We start from the raw sequence: 19,113 nt of genomic DNA, 5'->3' as shown, positions 1-19,113 counted from the left end.
GAGATAGGGTTTAATCATGTTGGTCAGGCTGGTCTCAAACTCCTGACCTCAGATGATCTGCCTGCCTCGGCCTCCCAGTGTTGGGATTACATGCATGAGCCACCGTGCCCAGCCTACCTCGCCTTCTTCTAAAAACCTATTTCTGAGGCTTCTTTCCCTCACTGCCACTTTCTCTCCGTGACTAGTCACTGTATTCCTGCTGACGTAATCACTCCCCCATTCATTGAAGCCTTTGGCCCCTGGATGTTTTCCCTTCTACCCAGGCGTCAGTTTAGGTGACTGCACTTAACTTCACCTCTACATTTCTTATCCTCCATTTTCTGTCGTCTGTTCAGCTCCTCTTCAGCTACCCCTTTCCACAGCCACATCTCAGACCTTGTCATAATTACTTAAATCACCAATTTAGGGTTCCTCCTATCCTGTCCTCCCCTATCCTCCTGGTTCACTTACTCTATTCCCACCCCAGCCATTCCTTGAGTGAGGTTCTACTGTCATTAAGTCGTTTTACTTCCTCCCAATCCAACAGCCCTCACTCACATTTGGTCTTTTTCTTACTGAACTTATGGTCCCTGGTCTAGCCTTTGAGTAACTTAATTCTCTACCCATTTTTTCTACCTATCTAGCAAAACTCTATCTGCGGCTTGGCTGAATTGCCTTTCATCTTTTGTACTTGTTTCACCTGTGATTGTACCAGCTACATTACTTGTCTGATGGGAGGGATTGTGTCTTAATTATTCTTAACTCTAGTACCTGTCACATATAGATACTTAGTATTTTAAAGAGTGCTGCATAGTACTTCAAGATAGCATACACGAGTGAATTTGACAATGCATGGCTAGATAACCAGAAAAGTTCCAGTGTTACGATGGGTGAGTGTGAATATGAGCGCATAGGAGTGGCACAAATCTTTGTTAGACCGGATAAAGTCTAAGCTTGTTTACCTTTTGATATCGACTCAATTCTTTATGCATGATCTCCAATTATGTAATTGTTTTACAGGCAACAAACAGGCATTTTCCACAAACTGTTACAGGGGCATATTTGAGTGGCGTTCGAGAAGCAAGCAAGATTGCAGCATTTTAAGAATTCGGTGGACCCAGCTTTCTTCTGTACCCCAGATGGGACAATTTGAATCACATATTAAACCTCAGTTTTATAAGATGGGAAAAAACCCTCTCTACATAGCAAAACTGAAATGTTTCTAAGATGATATGATAATGTAAACCTATTTCATCACTCTGAAAGCACTGACTCCAAAAATCCTTATAAGCACTTAGATTTAATTGCATTTTCCATAGGTTCAACTACTGCTGAAAGTCTGGATTTCAGAATAAAGCAGAATATAAGTTTCAGTTGAGGCCGTGGATATGATTGTTCCATGGCTGGAAGTTCCCTTTAGATTTCACATTTTGTATGGCTGATCAATTTTCATACACTGAGAAACCAAGTCAATCAAGCAGGAATCATTTAAAAACCAGATAAAGCCATGTTTTTCTTCTGTGACAATTTATCAATATCTTTACCAATGAGCCTTAATATTTTTTATATAGCTCCAAGATTGAGCTTTTACTTAAAATTTAGATAGAACTTTTTTTGGATACAGCACAAACTCCAGTTGACAGTAAAATGAAGCTTCTAGTATTTTATATTGTACATATTTCCTCCCATTGGGTGTTCAAAAGAAATTTAAATTCAAGTATCTTTTGTGATAAAATGTTTTAGATTTGTGCACCCATTGGCAAAACAGTAAAGTTTCCAGATAGGTATTGCATCATTGAGAATGGAGCACAGATAGTGTGGGCCTCACACTATAGACACAGAATATACCTTTTTCTTAAAGCCAAATTTGGGTGATAGGACACTTTATCCTTAATTTTGGCAACCACTAGCAAAAAAAACTTGTCAGAATAATTTAATCAAAGCCCCTCTCCCCTTCTTTTATTTAAAAGAACAGATTCAATCGCTAGAAATATTTTTGCAGACTTTTCTTTACAGTATTCCATAGGCAGGTCCACTGGAAAACTGCAGAAAAATGTGAGCTCTCCTGGTCAATAGCACATTTTATAAGCCATATTTTAAAGGCCTAAGAACATGGCAAGTATTCACTTTCCTTTTTTTAAAAACGCTCATGGCAGAAAACAGTTTAATAATATCTCCTTCTAAAATAAACACTGGTTTCAGGGTCTTCAGGATGCCTATTTTGCCAAGAAACTTCAGTATACAGGTTAGAAATATGCTTTTGTTTTTGAACAATAATTATATTGGTTTGCTTTAAAAAAAGGGAGTAAATGTGACTTTAAAGAGACTTCAAAATATTGAATATTTTAAAAATTAAAAGTAGGTCAGTTTATAACGAGTAAATACCTAACACACAAAGAATGTGCAGTGAACCTCAGGCATTTAAGACACATCCCCCACCGCCCGCCCCTCCGAAGTATGGTCCAAAAACAAGCTAACAGCTGTATGTCTCAAAGAAGACAACTCTGATACTTAGGTTATTTGTTGAGACTCATTGGTACTGACTGGCAAGTATTCTGCTTTAAAGTATCATGTATTAAAATGTTTAGACAGCATGTGTTTTAAAGTGATAAATGTAAAATGTTAAGTTTGAAATGGTTAACAGTAAATTATTATGTTAGTTTCTAGGCACTTGAACTGTGCTACAAGTAGGGAAAGCCTACTTTAAAGTATGGTAAATGTGTGTTTTAAAGTTCCTATCAAGTGACATACTTCATTTGATTTTTTGTTTAAGGAGCCATGCAACTTTTTTCTTGTGTTACTTTGGATATGTTTTTTCAATGCCATCTGAAGATTTTGTAATTAAGTAGCAGTAAATATACAAATTTACCATGTTCTAACTACAGTTCATGAATAGCTGGTTGTGTAAAACTACTTAATAAAAAACTAGACTTTCAAATGTACTCTGTACTGTAGTGGTGATACATCCATTTAATAAGTGTGCACACTCATCAAGAACTTTCATACAGAACAGCTCCATTTCCTCACTTCCAAATACTCTATGCATCACTACTTTTCTTCTTTATAGTAAATGGTCAGAAAATTAACCTTCATTATTGTTTTGTGAAGTCACTCCAAGAAAATGCTCCATTATCACAAGAGTGCTCCAAATTGTATAGGTTACACGGCTGAATCAATTTAAAAATCCCCTTTCCGAATGATTCACCATAGGGAAGGAAATGCTATATAACCTATAAGACATCAAATGCAAGAGACTTAAAACACCAGTGATTTAGATTAATTTTATTGACAAGGTTTATAAGAACAAATTAAATATTTAAAATCGAAGGCCAATTATTAGATCTCATTTAGTTGCTTATTTTGTTCACTTCTATTTACCTTTCCCTAGTGTCTGAGTAACTATCAAACAAGTCAAACCTGTGAAAATACCTGTTAACATTCAACATATATATTTCTGTTCTATGATGCAAAGATATTTTTCAACACTTAATTGGTACATCAAATGTGTCATTCTGTCATAAGCAGCATGTTTTAAAATTCAGATTTAATAAACTGATTTAAGACAGTAAACTGAAAGACAAAATTAGTCTCATTCAGGAGTGGTCCGTTGTGTTGATCATCTAGAATCAACACTGATTAGACAAACTTTAAAAGCCAGAGCCCCAACTCCAGAGAAACATTAAATTTCTTTAATGTAAAAGTATATTATTTTTGAGACACACTTTGTCAGAGATATCCACGATTACTTGCACATTATATTCTGGCATTATAATCTGGTACTTTAATCGTAATCATGAAGGTGGCTAGGTTTCTGGTAAATATCAGTATTTTATATGGGCAAAAGCAGTTAATAAAAATCGGTTCATTTACTATAAGCCAAATGTGCTTGTACTTAATCCCACCCTTTCCCAAAGTTTTTGAAGCTTTGATATGTTGATTTTTGGTCTGTCCTTAATATAAAACGTACCTACAGACACTTTTACAGAGTTAATACTAAAATTACAAATTGATGACACTTTCGAGCAAAGCAGGATAAGTGTCTGTTCCTTCAGTGTTCCATCACTGAATTGACTTTCCATGCTCCATCATACTGTCTGGCTGAACACTGACATTCCATAGTCTACAACTGTAAAGATACCTACCTATGTGAGTTTAAAAAGTGGTCTGCACAAAAGAAATAAAAAAACTTTATATACAACAAATTGTTTTTTAAAAATACAAAAATAACATCTGTCACTTTTGTCATGCTAACAATCTGACATATATACACATGCGAGGAAAGTTCCAATTCAGTCATCTGGACAACTGTAGCTTGTATATTTTTAATATGATGGACACACTGCTGCTGAATTTTCACTGACAGAGATGTGTATTCAAAATATTTCATATACTAAATACCCAATCTCTGTGTGTATAAATCCCAGTCATAATAGTTTCTGTTCTACTTGATTAAAAGTATGCCTTAAGCTAATATTAAGCGCACTAAAAACCACGACAGTTCAAGAATCTATGACCTTATATAAAGAAACCCAAAATGTACAAAATACAACTATAAAAGCAAGGAACAATTAATGCCATGCAAGATTTTAAACTAAAAATGGCATAGAAATGCAATTTAAAATAGCAAACTCAAATTCACATAACACTCAAGATAAAAAGGTCAGCAGTAAGTTCTAATGTTGCTTAACAAGGATTTAGAAAAGGAAATACATTCTCTTTGCTGGTATAATGGTATAAATCAGATCTTTCAATCTATGGGAACGAGTCATCTTCTCTGTCCTCTATCTCAAGAAATTAGCTGTAATGAAAGAGAAACATTTTGCCATAAATCATAAACCTTTATCCCATTTTTTCCACATCTATTTTACTATCTTGTCCTTCAAAAACCAGTTGAGCTCAATACAGAATTATAGCTACCTGCTGATCTTCCCTCACCTTTGCCTGGTAGACAGGAACTTCCTCAAGTATCTGTGAGAGCAACTTTGAGATGCCCAGCTACCCAGGTACACCAGGAGGCCACATCATAATCTGAGTTCAGGTCTTATCACTAACTGTTCAAACTTTAATTTTAAGCTTTAAAGTGGGAATGAGAAAAAATATACTTCCCTATTATGAAGAAATGTGAGAATCAAATGTATTTAGTGACATGAATATTTTGAAAAATATGGAGTATTTTATGTAATTATTTTTGTCTTATATTTCTAAAGTCAAACTTGAAAGATTGAAATATTTACCTCTTTTACAGTTGTTTTTATGAAATCTTTCCTTTCAGTTAAATCATAAGTAGGATAATTTTCATAGACCTATGTATAGTGAAAAGGAAAAATGATGTTAAAAGCAGATTTTAATATCCAGTAATATTGTCTTTGAATAAAAGCAGGAAATCTGCTACATTCAAATAGCCACAACCATCCCAACTGTACTCTGGTTCACCCACATGGAACTGTATTCCAAATGAGTATTTTAATAATATTGTATATGATGTGGAAAACTAGCGTGCAAACATTCTCAGTGCGTTCAGGCTGAGAGTTTGGGATGAATTAACAATAAACAAGCCACATGTGATGTCTCACGCCTGTAATTCCAACATTCTGGGAAACCTAGGTGGGAAGATCGCTTGAGCCCAGGAATTCGAAACCAGCCTCAGGCAACCTGGCGAGACCCTGTGTCTACAAAAAATTGAAAAATTAGTCAGGCATGGTGATGCATGCCTGTAGTCCCAGCTACTGAGGCAGGAGGATGGCTTGGGCCCAGAAGGTTGACGTTGTAGTGAGCTGTGTTAGTGTCACTGCATTCCAGCCTGGACCACAGAGCAAGAAGACCCTGTCTCAAAAACAAAAAACCCCAACAATCATGGGTAAAGAAAACCCATCTAGATAGATCTCAGATAAGTGAACTCAGTTCTTTACATTGGCAAGTCATTTGCTAAGTGTCTTTTAGAGAAAGCTTCTTTATTCTCCAACCCTTGTTATCATCCAACACCCTACCTACGATTCCACAACCTGAAACACAATGAACTGCTTCCTCTACTCCACTGCTCAGTCCCTCCCTAAAGTTAAATCCTAAGACCCAGGTGGTCTCAAGAGTCCTCTACTACTAAAATTTGACTCTAAATTTCTCCCTTTTGTCAATTTTCTCAGTCCTATTATACTTGCTGCTTGATTCAAATCCTGACTATAAGCTCACAGTCTGTAAGAACCCTGCAGGCTTTACTTCCGCTGTATAGTTCACGGTCAGCAACTTTTTCTGTAAAGGGCTAGATGGTACAAAGAGTTTCAACTTTGCCAGTCAGTTTCTACTCAACTATGCGTAGACAACAGTTAAATGAGTAGATGTGGCTGTATTACAATAAAATTTTGCTTACAAAACCAGGCAACAAAGATAGAATGGTTTGGTCCACAGACTATATAGTATGCCAACCCTCTAAAATATGGTCGATCATTTAAATTACTCTAATTGTTTGCCCGGGAGGTTCCAAGATGGCCGAATAGGAACAGCTCCAGTCTATAGCTCCCAGCGTGAGCGACACAGAAGATGGGTGATTTCTGCATTTCCAACTGAGGTACTGAGTTCATCTCACTGGGGCTTGTCAGACAGTGGGTGCAGGACAGTGGATGCAGCCCACCCAGCATGAGCCGAAGCAGGGCGAGGCATCGCCTCACCCAGGAAGTGCAAGGGGTCAGGGAATTCCCTTTCCTAGCCAAGGGAAACCGTGACACACAACACCTAGAAAATCGGGTCACTCCCAACCTAATACTGTGCTTTTCCAACAGTCTTAGCAAATGGCACACCAGGAGATTATATCCCGTGCCTGGCTTGGAGGGTCCCACGCCCACACAGCCTTGCTCATTGCTAGCACAGTAGTCTTAAGATCTTAACTGCAAGGCGGCAGTGAGGCGGGGGGAGGGGCGCCCACCATTGCTGAGGCTTGAGTAGGTAAACAAAGCCTCCAGGAAGCTTGAAATGGGTGGAGCCCACCTCAGCTCAAGGAGGCCTGCCTGCCTTTGAAGATTCCACCTCTGGGGGCAGGGCATAGCTGAATGAAAGGCAGCAGAAACTTCTGCAGACTCAAATGTCCTTGTGTGACAGCTTAGAAGAGAGGTTCTCCCAGTACAGAGTTTGAAATCTGAGAATGGACAGACTGCCTCCTCAAGTGGGTCCCTGACCCCCGAGGAGCCTAACTGGGAGGCACCTCCCAGTAGGGGCTGACTGACACCTCACATGGCCTGGTGCCCCTCTGAGACGAAGCTTCCAGAGGAAAGATCAGGCAGCAACATTTGCTGTTCTGCAATATTCGCTGTTCTGCAGCCTCCGCTGGTGATACCCAAGCAAACAGGGTCTGGAGTGGACCTCCAGAAAACTCCAACACACCTGCAGCTGAGGGTCCTGATTGTTAGAAGGAAAACTAATGAACAGAAAGGACATTCACACCAAAATCCCGTCTGTATGTCACCATCATCAAAGACCAAAGGTAGACAAAACCACAAGATGGGGAGAAACCAGAGCAGAAAAGCTGAAAATTCTAAAAATCAGAGCGGCACTTCTCCAAAGGAACGCAGCTCCTCGCCAGCAATGGAACAAAGCTGGACGGAGAATGACTTTGATGAGTTGAGAGAAGGTTTCAGACCATCAAACTTCTCCAAGCTAAAGGAGGATGTTTGAACCCATCACAAAGAAGCTAAAATCCTTGAAAAAAGATTAGACAAATGGCTAACTAGAATAACCATTGTAGAGAAGTCCTTAAATGACCTGATGGAGCTGAAACCATGGCACAAGAACTACGTGATGCATGCACAATCTTCAGTAGCTGATTTGATCAACTGGAAGAAAGGGTATCAGTGATGGAAGATCAAATGAATGAAATGAAGCGAGAAGAGAAATTTAGAGAAAAAAAGAGTAAAATGAAACTAACAAAGCCTCCAAGAAATATGGAACTATGTGAAAAGACCAAATTTACATCTGATTGGTGTACCTGAAAGTGACAGGGAGAATGGAACCAAGTTGGAAAACACTCTTCAGGATATTATGAACTTCTCCAACCTAGCAAGGCAGGCCAACATTCAAAAATTCAGGAAATACAGAGAACGCCACAAAGATACTCCTCGAGAACACCAACTCCAAGACACATAATTGTCAGATTCACCAAAGTTGAAATGAAGGAAAAAATGTTAAGGGCAGCCAGAGAGAAAGGTCAGGTTACCCACAAAGGGAAGCCCATGAGACTAACGGCGGATTTCTCGGCAGAAACTCTGCAAGCCAGAAGAGAGTGGGGGCCGATATTCACCATTCTTAAAGAAAAGAATTTTCAACCCAGAATTTCATATCCAGTCAAACTAAGCTTCATAAGTGAAGGAGAAATAAAATCCTTCACAGACAAGCAAATGCTGAGAGATTTTGTCACCACCAGGCCTGCCTTACAAGAGCTCCCGAAGGCAGTAGTAAACATGGAAAGGAACAAGTGGTACCAGCCACTGCAAAAACATGCCAAACTGTAAAGACCATCCATGCTAGGAAGAAACTGCATCAACTAACGAGCAAAATAATCAGCTAACATCATAATGACAGGATCAATTTCACAGATAACAATATTAACCTTAAATGTAAAAGGGCTAAATGCTCCAATTAAAAGACACAGACTGGCAAATCAAGACCCATCAGTGTGCTGTATTCAGGAGACCCATCTCATGCGGAGACACACATAGGCTCAAAATAAAGGGATGGAGGAAGATCTACCAAGCAAATGGAAAACAAAAAAAAGCAGGGGTTGCAATCCTAGCCTCCTATAAAACAGACTTTAAATCAACAAAGATCAAAAGAGACAAAGAAGGCTATTACATAATGGTAAAGGGATCAATTCAACAAGAAGAGCTAACTATCCTAAATATATATGCACCCAAAAGAGGAGCACCCAGATTCATAAAGCAAGTCCTTAGAAACCTACAAAGAGATTTAGACTCCCACATAGTAATAATGGGAGACTTTAACACCCCACTGTCAACATTAGACAGATCCACGAGACAGAAAGTTAACAAGGATATCCAGGAATTAAACTCAGCTCTGCACCAAGTGGACTTAGTAGATATCTATAGAATTCTCCACGCCAAATCAACACAATATACATTCTTCTCGCCACCACATCACACTTATTCCAAAACTGACCACATAGCTGGAAGTAAAGCACTCCTCAGGAAATGTAAAAGAACAGAAATTATAACCAACTGTCTCTCAGACCACAGTGCAATCAAACTAGAACTCAGGATTAAGAAACTCAATCAAAACCGCTCAACTACATGGAAACTGAACAATCTGCTCCTGAATGACTACTGGGTACATAACGAAATGAAGGCAGAAATAAAGATGTTCTTTGAAACCAATGAGAACACACACACAACATACCAGAATCTCTGGGACACATTTAAAGCAGTGTGTAGGGGGAAATTTATAGCACTAAATGCCCACTAGAGAAAGCAGGAAAGATCTAAAATTGACACCCTAACACCACAATTAAAAGAGCTAGAGAAGAGCAAACACATTCAAAAGCTAGCAGAAGGCAAGAAATAACTAAGATCAGAGCAGAACTGAAGGAGATAGAGACACAAAAAACCCTTCCAAAAAAAAATCAATGAATCCAGAAGCTGGTTTTTTGAAAAGATCAACAAAATTGATAGACTGCTAGCAAGATTAATAAGAAAAGAGAGAAGAATCAAAGAGATGCAATAAAAATGATAAAGGGGATATCACCACTGATCCCACAGAAATACAAACTACCATCAGAGAATACTACCAACACCTCTACACAAATAAACTAGAAAATCTAGAAGAAATGGATAAATTCCTGGACACATTCACTCTCCCAAGACTAAACCAGGAAGAAGTTGAATCCCTGAATAGACCAATAACAGGTTCTGAAATTGAGGCAATGATTAATAGCCTACCAACCAAAAAAAGTCCAGGACTGGACGGATTCACAGCCGAATTCTACCAGAGGTACAAAGAGGAGCTGGTACCATTCCTTCGGAAACTATTCCAATCAATAGAAAAAGAGGGAATCCTCGCTAACTCATTTTATGAGGCCAGTATCATCCTGATACCAAAGCCTGGCAGAGACATAACAAAGAGAGAGAATTTTAGACCAATATCCCTGATGAACATCGACGCAAAAACCCTCTATAAAATACTGGCAAACCGAATCCAGCAGCACATCAAAAAGCTTATCCACCATGATCAAGTGGGCTTAATCCCTGCGATGCAAGGCTGGTTGCACATACGCAAATCAATGACATAATCCATCATATAAACAGAACCAAAGACAAAAATCACATGATTATCCCAATAGATGCAGAAAAGGCCTCTGACAAAATTCAACAGCCCTTCATGCTAAAAACGCTCAATAAATTCGGTATTGATGGAACGTATCTCAAAATAATAAGAGCTATTTATGACAAACCCACAGCCAACATCATACCAAATGGGCAAAAACTGGAAGCATTCCCTTTGAAAACTGGCACAAGACAGGGATGCCCTCTCTCACCACTCCTATTCAACATAGTGTTGGAAGTTCTGGCTAGGGCAATCAGGCAAGAGAAAGAAATAAAGGGTATTCAGTTAGGAAAAGAAGTCAAATTGTCCCTGTTTGCAGATGACATGATTGAATATTTAGAAAACCCCATCGTCTCAGCCCAAAATTTCCTTAAGCTGATAAGCAACTTCAGCAAAATCACAGGATACAAAATCAATGTGCAAAAATCACAAGCATTCCTATACACCAATAAGAGAGAGCCAAATCATGAGTTAACACTCATTCACAATTGCTTCAAAGAGAATAAAATACCTAGGAATCCAACTTACAAGGGATGTGAAGGACCTCTTCAAGGAGAACTACAAACCACTGCTTAACAAAATAAAAGAGGACACAAGCAAGTGAAAGAACATTTCATGCTCATGGATAGGAAGAATCAGTATCATGAAAATGGCCATACTGCCCAAGGTAATTCATAGATTCAATGCCATCCCCATAAAGTTACCAATGACTTTCTTCACGGAATTGGAAAAAACTACTTTAAAGTTCATACAGAACCAAAAAAGAGCCTGCACTGCCAAGACAATCCTAAGCAAAAAGAACAAAGCTGGAGGCATCACGCTACCTGACTTCAAACTATACTACAAGGTTACAGTAACCAAAACAGCATGGTACTGGTACCAAAACAAAGATATAGACCAATAGAACAGAACAGAGCCCTCAGAAATAATACCACACATCTACAACCATGTGATCTTTGACAAACCTGACAAAAACAAGAAATGGGGGAAGGATTCCCTATTTAATAAATGGTGCTGGGAAAACTGGCTAGACATATGTAGAAAGCTGAAACTGGATCCCTTCCTTACACCTTATACACAAATTAATTCAAGATGGATTAAAGACTTAAATGTTAGACCTAAAATCATAAAAACCCTAGAAGAAAACCTAGACAATACCATTCAAGACACAGGCATGGGCAAGGACTTCTTGTCTGAAACACCAAAAGCAATGAAAACAAAAGCCAAAATTGACAAATGGGATCTAATTAAAGAGCTTCTGCACAGCAAAAGAAACTACCATCAGAGTGAACAGGCAACCTACAGAATGGGAGAAAATTTTTGCAATCTACCTACCTAAGGGCTAATATCCAGAATCTACAAAGAACTTAAATTTACAAGAAAAAAATCAAACAACCCCATCAAAAAGTGGGCAAAGGATATGAACAGACACTTCTCAAAAGAAGACATTTATGCAGCCAAGAGATACATGAAAAAATGCTCATCATCACTGGCCATCGGAGAAATGCAAATCAAAACCACAGTGAGATACCATCTCACACCAGTTAGATCGGCGATCATTAAAAAGTCGGGAAACAACAGGTGCTGAAGAGGATGTGGAGAAATAGGAACGCTTTTACACTGTTGGTGGGACTGTAAACTATTCAACCATTGTGGAAGACAGTGTGGCAATTCATCAAGGATCTAGAACTAGAAATACCATTTGACCCAGCCGTCCCATTACTGGGTATATACCCAAAGGATTATAAATCATGCTACTATAAAGACACATGTACACATATGTTTACTGTGGCACTATTCACAATAGCAAAGACTTGGAACCAACCCAAATGTCTATCAATGATAGACTGGATTAAGAAAATGTGGCACATATTCACCATGGAATACTACGCAGCCATAAAAAAGGATGAGTTCATGTCCTTTGTAGGGACATGGATGAAGCTGGAAACCATCATTCTGAGCAAACTATCATAAGGACAGAAAACCAAACACCACATGTTCTCACTCATAGGTGGGAACTGATCAATGAGAACACTTGGACACAGGAAGGGGAACATCACACACCGTGGTCTGTCATGGGGTCGGGGGATGGGGGAGGGATAGCATTAGGAGATATACCTAATGTAAATGACAAGTTGACAGGTACAGCACACCAACACAGCACATGTATACATATGTAACAAACACGCACGTTGTGCACATGTACCCTAGAACTTAAAGTATAAAAATAAGAAAAATAAAAAAAATTGTTTGTCTCTTGTTCTTTCCCTGCAAAACCCCCATCCTGAATTGGTCTAACTACTCATTCTTCTATGGTTAAGCCTAGACTACAGATTGCTGTGGGAAAGCAGCTTTGAAGAGGCGGGTCCCATTTTCAGTTCATGGTATTCACCTCCAAAGGCTCCTCCCCCAAAACCTCCCAGTCAGGCTCTCCTTTCATTCCCACCAATGGCAGTTTCACCTCCTTATTTAAGTGTCTGACACTCCTTTCACAGCCAAAAAAGCCGTTATTATGAATTCCTTCAATTTTCTGACAGCTCTTTCCCCTCCAGTTTTATCTGGATTCATCAATGGTACTTAATTTTCTTTGCCTCCACAGGACCACCCTTCAACTCTCCTGTAACTTCTCCTTTCCCACCAAAATGCTTTCTCCCCTCCACCCCTACTGCCCATTAAAAATACTTTGTCACCTACCCCATTTACCTATTTTCCTTCCAAAGACAGCTGCTTGAAACAGAAGATTTACTTTGTTCATTTTCCTCACTATTCATTAACTCTTGCTTTTACCACCCTAGGTCATCGTCTCCTAATTGCAGACTCCAAAAAAGGTCAGGTCCTTCTCACCTGACCTCTCCATGTTAATAATCCCTTTTAAAAAATTACATGAAGGTATTCACAAAAATCCTTCTAATGAACAGAACTAGTTTCTCTTTGACTTCCTCCTCACTTCACACTGTCATTTTAATGATGACATAACTGGGTGTCCTGCTTCTCTCATCTCATCCTTTGCCATTCCATTGTTCTTAATGTTTCCAGGATAATTTTTAAAAAACAAAAATACATCTTATGCCCCTGCTAAATCTCTCTCAATAATCTACACAGCCTCTCAATTCCTCATTTATTTCAGGAAGAAACTGAAACTTTAACATGGCATATTTAAGATCTGCAAAACTCTAGTATTTTCTCCTAACTTCTGTGAGGACTTCTTTCTAATCCTAGTCTTGAGACATGTTGAACTAATACTATTCCTTGCAATTATCATTTTGGTTAATGTGTTACTGTTCCTCAACTGTATGGAATGGGTGATGGTCCACTAGGAAATTCAGTTAAGAGCTCTTCCAAGATGCTTTTCCAGATTCCCCCAGCCTCAAGTAGGGTGCTTGTTCCGTGGTGCTGCAGCACCTTCCATATTCTCCTAACACGGCCCTCACTTACAAGATTTTAATTACTAAAATACTTATCTCTTTCTATCCCACTAGACTGTAAGCTCCTCTTAAAAGCCAAGTAATGGCTTCTCTGGTTCCACCTGTAACATTAAAAAAATTTTTTTTTGTTAGAGATGGGATCTCACTATGCTGCCCAGGCTGGTCTTGAACTCCTGGCCTCAAGCAGTCCTCCTGCCTCAGCCTATCAAAGTGCTGGGATTACAGGCGTGAGCCACCACATCCAGCTTCTAGCTGTAACATTTAGCCCAGTGCCTGAAATGTAGTAGAGAATCAATTAATGGTGAATGAATAAACAAAATAATAATCAATGTCCTTTAAAAAAGCATAGACTATTTCACTTTCAGTACATTCCAAATTGTAATTTTATTTTACCGCAACAGACAAGTTTCTAAAATTTCCATAGAATCCCTTGGAATCATATTCAAGACTAGGCCACTTTATTTCCTAACAAGTATTAGAAATATTAGAAAAATGCCACAGAAGTCTGAGTTAAGAACCTAATCTATAACAGCTCATTTATCACACTAACAAGAGAATAAGGCGGTTCATGAGATTCTGCTTCTTTAAACTAACATAAACTAAGGATGCATCAATAGAAACAACCTCCAGATCAGAAAAAGAAAGTTTCCTATGTGGTTTGGAATGTATCACTTTAATTTTATTCACTCCAATTTTATTCATTTTAATGTTATTTATAAAAATAAACCCATCAGGACAAAAACTTTGACTATTTTATTTAAAGTGGTATCCCAGCACCTGTAAGGAGATCTGGCATATAGTAGTTCAACAAGTATTTCTTCAATAAGTGAATGCACATTAAGTATTTAGCTTCAAATTAAGAGGTAAGTGAAAGAATTTTTCTAGTAAAAGCAAAATAATCTAAACACTTGTCTAATTACCTTTTTGCAAATCTGTTTCATTGTGACTTCTTCCAAGTTAGCACTGGCCAGTAATTTCTTTATTGTTTCCTTTAATTCTTCATCTGTAGGGGGTTTCTTCAACTTTTTAATTAAAGGTTCATCATCTGAACTATCCTCAGACTCACTTTCTAAAAGTAATATAATAATAATAATTTTTCTTACATAGTAAATTAATATTTAACAAAGGTTGAGATGAATTTTAAGCTTTCAACAGATTCTCAAAGGGGTGTTGGATCAAAAACATTATAAATCACTACTCTATAGGTTACCTATAAAACATGCATACAAATTTTATGTCAATTTGAAATATCAAAAACTATAAAAAACTGGTATACAGGTTGGGCATCCCTAATCAAAAAATCCAAAATCTGAAATGTTCCAAAATCCAGCTTTTTAGAGCACCAACATGACACCACCAGGAGACAATTCCACACCCGACCTCACTGACGGGTCGCAGTCAAAACTTGGTTTCAGGCCAAGGGTAGTGGTCCAAGCCTATAATCCAAGTGCTCTGGGGGGGCCAAGGTAAGAGACTCGCTTGAGTCCAGCAGTTCAAGGCTGCAGTGAGCTGTAATGGCATCACTGCAATAAATAATTTATTTAGCTAAAATATTAAACTACCTTCAGGCTATGTGAGATGAATATGAAACATGAATGAACTTCATGTTTAGACTGGGTCCCATCTCCAAGATCCCCCCCCCATATATATATTTATCAAAATCTGAATCACTTCCTGTCCCAAGCATTTCAGATAAGGGATGTTCAACCTGTATTACTTCTCCTCGCAATGTTCTCTGCAATTTACCTGTTTCCCCCACACACTTAAATACTATGTACAACACATTAATATATACTGTATCTTTAAAGTTGCTGATTAATGTTATTTCTAACATACCTTTTTTGGAACTGTTTTGATTCTTCTTGGTGGTGCTGCTATCTGCCTTCTTAACATTGGCACTTTTCACAGATTTTTTACTTTTAGAAGTAGCTTTCTGTTTAGGTTTTTCTCTTTTGGCTGTCTTTTTTGGTGGCTGTTACAAAGGAAAGCAAAAGTACACATATTGATGAGATTCAATGCTATCCCATCCCATCTCTCTACTTCCCCTATACCCCCTTAATAATATTAGAGGAAAATTAATGTATTTGGTATCACCAATTAAAAATTGTTTTTGGGAGATGATTAATATACAACGAACTATTTTATCCCAACACAAGTCTAAGCATGACAAATCACAATCACACACACAAAAGAGTTGCCCATATTTATTCTGCACTATGGATAAACTATATATGCATTACTCTACTTAATCTTGGGGGGGGGGAACCCCTAAAAACAGATAATATTATCTTCTCTATGTTCCCTCTCTCTCAACTACAATCTTTTTTTTTGAGACACAGTCTCGCTCTGTTGCCCTGGCTGGAGTGCAGTGGCACGATCTTGATTCACTGCAACCTATGCCCTCCCGGGTTCAAGCGAATTCTCCTGTCTCTGCCTCCCTAGTAGCTGGAATTACAGGTACTTGCCACCACACACGGCTAATTTTTGTATTTTTAGTAGAGATGGGGTTTCACCATGTTGGCCAGGCTGGTCTTAAACTCCTGACCTCAAGTGATCCGCCTGCCTTGGCCTCCCAAAGTGCTGGGATTACAGGCGTGAGCCACCACATCTGGCCTAGAATCTTGTGTTCACTGATGGTTCCCTAACTCCTAAAATAAGTCTCTGGTATACAGTAGTTGCTCAATAAATACTTATGACTACATGAGAAAACTAAGGCTCAGCGTGGTTACCTTGTCTACAGTCACATTAATAAACAGGCAAGATTCAAATATAGATGTGACTCCAGAACTTGTGTTCTTAAACACTAACCCACAGGTGATTAGCCACAAACAAAACACATAAATATGGACAGATTAAAATGACAGGCCGGGCGTGGTGGCTCACACCTGTAATCCCAGTACTTTGGGAGATCAAGACGGGCGGATCATGAGATCAAGAAATTGAGACCATCCTGGCTAACATGGTGAAACCCTGTCTCTACTAAAAATACAAAAATTAGCTGGGTGTGGTGGTGGGCATCTGTCGTCCCAGCTACTCAGGAGGCTGAGGCAGGAGAATCACTTGAACCCTGGAGGTAGAGGTTGCAGTGAGTGGAGATCGCGACACTGCACTCCAGGAGACAGACTGTCTCAAAAAAAAAAAAAAAGACAAAATCAGAGTTCATACTTTGTCTCATGCGGAGCCTATGAAATTAGAAAGCATTAATTCTTAGTTTAATTAATATTCCCAAAGGAAAAGCATCCTATTAAACATTCCAAGATAATTTAAATTCTCCCCTTTACACACCAAAACTACCGAAATCACTTGACAGAATGTTTCTCCAAATGTTTAACACTTTTGATTCCTGAGCATTATCCTAAGTCAACCTGGTTTTTTTTGAGATGCAGTTTCGCTCTTGTTGCCCAGGCTGGAGTGCAATGGCGCGATCTCGGCTCACCGCAACCTCTGCCTCCCAAGTTCAAGTGATTCTCCTGCCTCAGCCTCTTGATTAGCTGGGATTACAGGCATGTGCCACCATGCCCGGCTACTTTTGTACTTTTAGTAGAGACGGGGTTTCTCCATGTTGGCCAGGCTGGTCAGGAACTCCCGACCTCAGGTGATCCACTTGCCCTGGCCTTCCAAAGTGCTGGGATTACAGCCATGAGCCACCATGCCTGGCCAAGTCAACCTGTTTTTAAAGACATAAGCACTGTGTTGAACCTGTCCTTTAAAGTACACAGACCAATCTGTTCCAAAAGTGGCCTCAAGTTATTCATTGGATTTTAGTGTCTTTAAAAAAAAGAGATGGTCTCGCTATGCTACCCATGCTAGACTCAAACAATCCTCCCACCTCAGGCTCCTGAGTAGTTGGGACTATAGGCACATACCACCTCACCTGGCTGGATTTTACTGTTTGTCTTTCTTTTTGCCAATATACCATCACTGTACCTATTTATGCAAGCCTATCATCACCCTGCACTCCCTCAATAATATACCACTAGCTGGGAAGTATGTAGTTTAACTGCTACTAAAAAAATACATTTTTAAGGTGTCAAGGGGCTGACATGCTTCTAAAAGTAAGTACATGAATTTCCCATGGACTTGTGCAATTCACAGGCTATTTTAACTTACTCCTAATTCTGAGAGATGTTCTAGATTGTGTGGGGCTAGGGGACAAGTATCAATGATTTATTATGATCAACTTAAACCAAGTTTTAAGGTTTATTAAGTGTCCACCCAGTTCACGTGAACTATGTATCAGGCTCTGAAAGGGAATCCTAAAAGTTCTTAAGTTCTTTAGCACACTTAATACACAGAATAAAATAATCATGATTATATATCATTTTTTAGTTAAAGGGTAATAAAATCTGGACTTTGTAGGTACAAGAAACTAAGTTATTCCCGAAAGGGTTGAAGAGGCTGAGCAAAAGAAACAACAGTATTATTAGTAATTACTCAATCTCCATTCAAATTAGAAAATCAGAATTAGATAACTGAAACACTTCCAAAGCCTTTTAAGGCCTGCCATTAAAATTTTAGATGGGATACACAACATGGCATCATTTTAAAACCTGCAAATTGCAAGTAGTGATAGTCTGACGAAGCATAAACATTTACAGTAATAAATAACGAGTCATCTCCATGAAATTTTACTTCTGTATAACAAAACTACATCTTTCTACATTTCCTATCTGCTGTAAGGGGTAATATTCTACAGTTTTTCTAAATGGACAACTAGCCTGTCATCTATTAAAATTTCTAAAAGATTGCAAATATATTGCACAAGCACTAAAGAAAAAAATATAATAGTTCAAAGAATACAGGCTCTAGTGGCAAGCCGCCTGGTTTCAAATTCCAGCCCCAGGACATCTCTAGGCCCTTGTCTCATTTACAAAACAAAAAGAAACAATAGTTCCTATGGTTTTATAAGGAGTAGATACATTAACACGTAAAAGTATTTTTGGTAGTACCTGGCAAATAGTAAACACTATTTTAATATTAACTATTATTACTGAGTGCTCCCTTTTGTAGAATGAAAAGTTCTTTCATTATGCAAATATAATTTCCTCTAATAAGTTAAAATTTCTAAGTGTTTTCAAAAAGCAGGGTGCAGTGGCTCAATCCTGTAATCTCAATACTTTAGAAGGCTGACATGGGAGGATCACTTGAGGCCAGAGCTTTGAGACCAGCCTGGGCAAAATCAGAAGACCCTAACTCTAAAAAACTAATTTTCTTTTTTTTAAAAGCAGGGCAGATACATAGACTGTAAATTATAAACACAGTGAGACAGACTCAAAAACAACTGTATTAACTAGCCATGATATATCACACTTATTTCACTACACTATGGTAGATATGACTTGGCCCACAAACATCTATAGTAGTATGTCATGTCATTTATACAGGATTT

At 38.5% G+C, this 19,113-nt stretch overlaps 2 protein-coding genes across 10 annotated transcripts in view; one reads left to right on the top strand and one right to left on the bottom strand.

Annotated features, from left to right (window-relative positions):
* KDM1B (lysine demethylase 1B) overlaps positions 1-2,921 on the top strand; it is a 67,126-nt gene extending 64,205 nt beyond the window's left edge. For all 5 annotated transcript variants that reach the window (XR_012434215.1, XR_012434216.1, XM_015449860.4 and 2 more), the window contains one exon: positions 1,000-2,921. Coding sequence is in view for 3 of the 5 variants with exons in the window: in XM_015449860.4 (XP_015305346.1) it covers positions 1,000-1,083 (84 nt within the window). In the remaining 2 variants the exon portion in view is untranslated. The remainder of the gene's footprint in view (positions 1-999) is intronic.
* A 325-nt stretch (positions 2,922-3,246) lies between these two features.
* The window catches only part of DEK (DEK proto-oncogene), a 40,054-nt gene continuing 24,187 nt past the window's right edge, over positions 3,247-19,113 (bottom strand). For 4 of the 5 annotated variants that reach the window (XR_012434217.1, XM_015449861.3, XM_005553945.4 and 1 more), the window contains 4 exons: positions 15,561-15,696; positions 14,645-14,793; positions 5,214-5,282; positions 3,247-4,777 (listed from right to left, as the gene is read on the bottom strand). Coding sequence is in view for 3 of the 5 variants with exons in the window: in XM_015449861.3 (XP_015305347.1) it covers positions 4,766-4,777; positions 5,214-5,282; positions 14,645-14,793; positions 15,561-15,696 (366 nt within the window). In the remaining 2 variants the exon portion in view is untranslated. Of the gene's footprint in view, positions 4,778-5,213; positions 5,283-13,756; positions 13,826-14,644; positions 14,794-15,560; positions 15,697-19,113 lie in introns of all 5 variants that reach the window. The other variant, XR_010586526.1, reaches the window with a different exon arrangement.

Source organism: Macaca fascicularis, chromosome 4 (assembly GCF_037993035.2).
Source record: "Macaca fascicularis isolate 582-1 chromosome 4, T2T-MFA8v1.1".
NCBI classification, from domain to species: domain Eukaryota; kingdom Metazoa; phylum Chordata; class Mammalia; order Primates; family Cercopithecidae; genus Macaca; species Macaca fascicularis.
Note: the sequence above shows the minus strand (reverse complement) of the source record. Positions and strands in the feature narration are given on the sequence as shown.